A 6947-nucleotide genomic window follows, 5' to 3' on the forward strand; every position below is an offset into this window, starting at 1 on the left:
TGAGATGGAATGAGTTGGGCATCATTTGTGAGAAGCTAATATAATTTCTAGAGCCAAGCAGGGAGCTCTGGAATTGCTCACTTAGTGAGACAATGTAGTAAGTAAGGTTAGAGTTTCGATTTCATAGTAAACCCAAGCCAACAATCTTGTTTTTCAAAAGTTCCAATATGTCTATGTATATTTCCAAACAAACCTGCTCACTGGCTGAGGCTCTTTTCACTCATTGTCCTGAGGAAGACATGCTTACAGAGAACATGCAGAAATTCAGCAATATTCTAGAAATTTAAGGAAGGCTATGTCAGTCATTGATTTTGGTAATACTGACCTCTCGGTGCGAATAGACAGCCCAACCCATGAACGACACAGAAGTAAGCAGTATTTAACACAACGGGGTGGCCTCCTGGGAGTTCAGAACCAAAAGCCTCCAACAGATAGCCAAAGAGGATGAAAAACTTTAAAAAGTCTAATTAGACTGGTGTTACAGGCCTATAGTCCCAGCTATTCTAGAGGATAGTTGCTAATAGTTCAGTAAATGAAAACTAAAAGAATAACAGAGCAACATTTTAATGAAGCAGAAATGTAAGCCCTAGCTCTGGGTGCCTTGCAGGTAGGTGCCGCCTCTTGCAAAAGCTATTTATCATCATTTGAAGATGTGGGAAGTGTACTTTTACTGAAGGGCTCTGTGCTTGTGTCTCCAAGTTCCCTAGCACTTGGTAGGCATGAATTTACCTTGAGAGGTGTAAAAGTACTACCGGCTGTAGTAGGCCTCACGAAATAACTGGGGAATGACTGAACGAACTGCAGGTCATGCAGAAATGTGGTCAAGTCTCAAAACTGAATAAAACCAGGTGTGGCCCCACCTGTAATCCCAGTGCCTAGGAGGCACAGGTAGGAGGATCATGAGTTTGAGATGAAATTGGAGTACATCAGGAATCTGAAGTCAGCCTGGGCTACCACATAAGATACTGTATCAGAAAAAATGAATTAGAAAAACAAATCATAAAATATCTTCAGTATGATTTTATGACATTCAAAGTCATTTCAAGCAAATGTACTGTGGCATGATCACATGTGTTTATGTGACATATAAACTGCTAGGTGATAACAACTAAAAATATCTGGCACAGAAACTCTTGAGGAACAGTGAGAGGCTGTATAGGTTTGGTTAAACTGTTATTTCTTGGGAGTTGTGTGTATGTGTGTGTGTGTGTGTGTGTGTGTATGTGTATGTTGGTGTGTGTGTATGTATGTCAAGCTCTTATTTCTTAAGCTGGGTGGAGGGCAAATTGTTTGCTTACGTATATTCCTTAAGTCATAAGTACATACTATATGTATCCAATTTATATACACGTAATATATAGTATAAGAAATACTTCAAATAGTCAGTAGAGAGATACAGTGCGGGGGCTAAGGAGATGACTTGTCAGTAAAGTGCTTACCAGTCAAGCATAAGGAACTGAGTTCAGATCCCAGGTACCCACATGAAAAGCTAGGCAGGGCAGTGCGTGTCTGTAATCCCAGCACTGGGAGGCAGAGCCAGGGAAAGCGATACCTGTTTCCTGGCCAGCCAGTTTCGTCGAATTGGTATGTTCTAGGTTCAATAAGAGATGCTGCCTCAGAAAATAAAGTGAATAACAATAGACATAAACACCTGACATTGACCTTTGACCTCCACACATCTGCATGCACACGTTTTTCCACACATGTGTGCACACATACACACATACAAGCACGGACATGGACACAGACACATACACACAGAAGAAACGTGTAGTGCAAGCATGTTGCCTGAATCAAGCGGTAAAGTTGATGAACGTTCATACTGTTCTCCAATGCTCCTCACACGGTGTTTCTGCCCAAAAGGGAGAGTTGAAGCCTAGAAACCATCCAGTGAGCTGCGCATCATCAGGAAAGGTGAAGGGCCGGCTGGCCGAGGGTCTCCCACTGCAGTAAAGCCCACAAACCACTGCTTCTACTTTGATCCTTTACACCAATTAGTACGTTTTTAGCACATGGTTGCTATAAGAGATAGATAAGCAACCGCTTATATCCCCCAGGTCATAGACAATAAGAGAAATAAATTTAGGCAGTATTTAAAATAAACTATGGAGAATTGTATAACATTATATCAAAGGTTAGGATCCATAAAGCAAAATGAGCCGCACCAAGTGGTTAGATGAATGATCAGTGGGAAAAACAGGCAAAGAGTGTGGGTGGTGCAGCTATGGAGAGAATGCAGGAGTTCATAATGAAAATAAAAATGCCTTCATCAACAAGTCAATGAAACGGCTGCCTTTCGCAGGCAGATCAGCAGTGAGCAGAAGAGAAGTGATGGCAGCCAGGACACAGAGGACCCAGGAAGGCACTTTCTGATAAGAAATGTTACAATGTCCATGAAGATGTTAAAGATGCATGCGTTTTGAGTCAGCTATTCCATTTTATGAATTAATCTCACAAAAACACTCATTCAAAAAAAGCAAAGAAAAATATACAAGGCTGGTTTTTGTAGCAGTTTTAACAGGAGCAGTAAATAAAAGATAACAAGATGAAAGAATAATCAAGGGTCCTGTGGAGTTCCATTAATAAAAAATATCTGTTAAATAAATGAAAACGTGCAGCTGTTAAATGGCTGTGTAAGCCTGTGTCTCTGCCTTTCTGGTTCAATACAGCTTTGCTATATAGTTTACTAACCAGAAGACTATAGTACAAGACTATAGACTGTATATATTATATCGAACATCTACCTTATGAGAATGTGCTACTTAATATTTACAGATATTTAGATGGATATAAGTAGAGACATTATTTTTTTTTTCTTTTTGAGACCAGGTCTCACTATGTAGCCCAGGCTGGCCTCAAACTTGAGGTCCTCTGCCTCAGCCTCCCAAGTGCTGGGATTGTAGGTCTGTGTCACATAAAGATTGTCATTCTTTTCTTTATAAAAACAAGTCTTATTTATTCATCTTTCAACATTTTTGCATCAAAGTATACTTTACAAAAAGTTTTAAAAATGAAAGTGGTCTATGTAAGTGTGATGTGTTCAAAACTGAACTTAGTTCATTGATGCTGGAATCAGCAGGATGCAGAGCTGTTTCAAAGACCCTAGAGTGTGCCCTGAGTTTTCCAAGATGAATATTGAGAATAATTTGCCAGGTTAGATACACAACCCAATAATGCCTGATACACAGTGTACTCACAAGCTTTAGGGTTACATTTTTTACTCAACAGAAAATATTTGCAGCTTAAAAATTTATAATTAGCAAGTGGCCCTAGACACTAGACAACACACTAAACTTCTAATGTCAGTTCTATTCCAGGAGTGATACGGATTCACTAGAGACCACTTTCTGTTTATAATAAAGTGTGTATATGCTTTTGATACATTCATATCTTTGCCTTATATTTTATAGCTGTCTTCAGTTGCTTTTGTAAGTTTAAAAAGAATGCTTTTTAAAGAGACATTATTTTCTGCAGACACTTAGTCTAACTGGACAGTCAAGGCTGTGAATAAAGAAAGCAAACACACCCTGCCTTAAATACAAGGTTGGCACTGGCAAACCAGCTTGGGCTTAAAGAAGCAGCTTTCCTGACAAAAGACGTGATGAAAACAGCCTGCAGGCAGGAGGGGAGGAAAATGTGAGAACAAACTGTAATGATACACATGCATGAAAATGTCACAACGAAACACATTTCTTTGTGCACTAAACAAAAAAAGAACTGAGAAAATTTTCGAAATTTGAAACACCGGCTCTTGTGATGCTAAGGCATCTTCAATATTGGCATGGAGATCGCCACAAATATTAAGAACATTTGGAGCTAGTCCAGTTCATATGAGAGGAGCTAGAAGGAAAAATGCTTCATGTTAAGGGGGTATCAAGCTGACTTATCTCTGCAAAGTGTAGGCTTCTCATCTGATAGTGAAAGGTGTGGGGTGTATGCTTACCTTCAGCCCAGGGAGGTTAACAGATCCAAGACACTCTAACCATTTCACTGTTGTTTGTATGGGGAAAGATTAGGTACGAAGGTGTGCCTTAAATATTATTTCCTTCTGAATCCTTTTAATTGTTTTTGAATTGTATGTATCTTTGGAGGGGTGAGGCCAGTGACTACGGAATGTTTGAGAAGTTTCCAGAAAACATTCTCAGTGTGGACCTTACGCCTTCATCTTAGTCTGTCCTGTGAGAAGGCCTGATTCAAATGCCAGCAAAGCGGCTAGGGCCAAGAAGACAGGTTTTGAAGACTTTGAGAGAGAAACTGTATAATATCCCAACATTTTTATGCTGATCACATACTGAAATATCTTTGCTCTATTGACTCAAGGAATATTAAAACGAATGCCTGTTCTTTATTTCTTACTTTGAAAATGCGGCTGCTGGAAATTTCAAACCGAACGCGTAACTGTGGTGGGCTGTGCAGGCCGCAGCGCACAGGGCGGTGCTGAGTCTGCAGAGACCCGGCCGGAGGGAGGACTCCCGGGTGGATGCTCCCATGGTGGTCCACGATCCAGAGCATCCCCGAGGGCTGGGGCCTCCTCCACGGAGGAGAGGTGTGTGCGAGGCTGCGGCCACTGCGGCTGCGAGTCCATCTTGAGAACTCCTTCTGCACAGATGCCGCTGCTGGACTGCGGGTCGCTCAAGGGCCACCGCGAGCTGCGCCTGGCCCACTTGGTGCTCGGCGCGATCACCATGGGATTCGTCTGGCAGGAAGGAGAGACCCAGCCACAAAAGGTGAGCTTTGGAGAAGGTCGGTGTTTCAGCGGAGGACTTCCATCACCCCTTCCTCCTGCCGGACCTTTTCTTCTGGCAGTGTCGTTTTACCGCGTCCTGACGGATCTGTAACCCGCACATGCGCGCGCACACACACGCACACGCACGCACATCAGAGATCTCTCAGTCTTAAGAGGAAAATTGGTGGCGGTGAGGAGCAGAGGAATGCTTTTTTTCCTCCACTAATTTAGCCTTTTCCATGGCTGGGGACCCCCATGGAACCCAGCAACTTTTCTGGACTTATGGACAGGTAGAGATCTGTGTTCAAAGGTCATGAGGAAAGTTTAGAAGACGCAGGTTCTTTTTCTGTGTTTCCCATGAACATGGATCCCCATGGAAGAGTGATGTCATGTACCAATGCACAGGTTGGAACTGGAAAAAGTTATGTTGAGAGTCAGAAGGGAGCAAAGAGGATGAATGGGGGCTGCTGAGTGACTTACCTGAGGGTTACATGACTTGGGAAGTGACCGCAAGTCAGTTCTACAGGCACTGGGAAGGTCTGTCCTCAACATTCCTACCTAGGGCATGCTAGTCTCTCAGATCCCATCTCTCTCTCTCTCTCTCTCTCTCTCTCTCAGAGACACACCTCTGTTTGGCTATGTACATATATGTCTACACTCTATTTCTCTGTGATCCATATTTGTACTTCTATCTCTATTTCTGTCATTTATCTAGAGATTTTTCCCTCTTCTGATCTCAGCTCCCAATTTACACATAAACATGTTGGTAACGTTGTTCTTTGTGGTTTTCAGAGGCTCTGTGCATATCTGTGAGTGTGTTGTCCATCAGAGGCTCTGTGCATATCTGTGAGTGTGTCATCCATCAGAGGCTCTGTGGGTCACCTGTGAGTGTGTCTTCCATCAGAGGCTCTGTGGGTCACCTGTGAGTGTGTCTTCCAGCAGAGGCTCTGTGTGTCACCTGTGAGTGTGTCTTCCAGCAGAGGCTCTGTGCGTCACCTGTGAGTGTGTCTTCCAGCAGAGGCTCTGTGCATATCTGTGAGTGTGTCGTCCATCAGAGGCTTTGTGCATATCTGTGAGTGTGTCTTCCATCAGAGGCTCTGTGCATATCTGTGAGTGTGTCGTCCATCAGAGGCTCTGTGGGTCACCTGTGAGTGTGTCTTCCATGAGAGGCTCTGTGGGTCACCTGTGAGTGTGTCTTCCAGCAGAGGCTCTGTGGGTCACCTGTGAGTGTGTCTTCCAGCAGAGGCTCTGTGCATATTTGTGAGTGTGTCATCCATCAGAGGCTCTGTGCATATCTGTGAGTGTGTCGTCCATCAAAGGCTCTGTGCATATCTGTGAGTGTGTCGTCCAGCAGAGGCTCTGTGCGTCACCTGTGAGTGTGTCTTCCAGTAGAGGCTCTGCGGGTCACCTGTGAGTGTGTCTTCCAGCAGAGGCTTTGTGCGTGACCTGTGAGTGTGTCTTCCAGCAGAGGCTCTGTGCATCACCTGTGAGTGTGTCTTATAGCTGTATTCTTCTCATCTACTGCAGTGTGTTCTCAAACAGCCCCCCAGGAACCACTGGGGAGCGTGGATGTGGCCAGCTCAGGGAATGAAAGCTTGGTCCTCAGGTCATTTATCACAGGATAATCATGGTTATTTCCTCTGACACTAGAATGTGCTGATTGTCTGGATTCCTGTCCTAAAGGTGCTGCCAAGAGCTCTTGCCATTCCTTTCGTTGAGGTCTCCAGGAACCTGGGGCTTCCTCCTATCCTGGTCCACTCAGACTTGGTCCTGACAAACTGGACCAAAAGGAATCAGGACAGGTAAGGAAAGGAAAGGTTGTTTGGAATTTTGATAGACATGAGATTCAGGACAAGAGGACAGATTTATGAATTCAACTCTCACATGAAAAGGCCCCGGACATTGAAGCTGTTTTATAGCTAACCATGTTCACATTCACTATTTGCTTTATAGTTCCAGAGAAAGAGCCTTTTAAACTCCAGAAGTTCCTTCTGGGTCTGCTTCAAGTATGTTGGCCTGAACCCCTTTCTCTTGCTGCTTGGACTTCACATCTGGATTTTTCAACCTGACCTCAAGCCCCTAATAATCACCCTCCACTATCTCTCCTGGAAAACTGTGTATTCATCCTTCCCTCTGCCTCCATTCAAGCCAGGGTAGCACCAGGATGTTAAAAAGTAGTCAGTATGGTTATGCATGAATGATTATGTAGGATTCATGAGCA

General features: G+C 43.7%; 1 protein-coding gene across 3 annotated transcripts in view; it reads left to right on the top strand.

Moving 5' to 3' along the window:
* LOC108491331 (indoleamine 2,3-dioxygenase 2-like) overlaps nt 1-6940 on the top strand; it is a 21809-nt gene extending 14869 nt beyond the window's left edge. For 2 of the 3 annotated variants that reach the window (XM_029568565.1, XM_017800700.2), the window contains 3 exons: nt 4608-4727; nt 6410-6528; nt 6680-6940. In XM_029568565.1, coding sequence (XP_029424425.1) covers nt 4608-4727; nt 6410-6528; nt 6680-6701 — 261 coding nt within the window. In that variant the 3' untranslated portion in view covers nt 6702-6940. Of the gene's footprint in view, nt 1-4607; nt 4728-6376; nt 6529-6679 lie in introns of all 3 variants that reach the window. The other variant, XM_029568564.1, reaches the window with a different exon arrangement.
* Nucleotides 6941-6947: the final 7 nt, after the last annotated feature.

The sequence above is a fragment of the Nannospalax galili genome, unplaced genomic scaffold, assembly GCF_000622305.1.
Source record: "Nannospalax galili isolate Female #2095 unplaced genomic scaffold, S.galili_v1.0 scaffold1871, whole genome shotgun sequence".
Lineage (NCBI taxonomy): Eukaryota > Metazoa > Chordata > Mammalia > Rodentia > Spalacidae > Nannospalax > Nannospalax galili.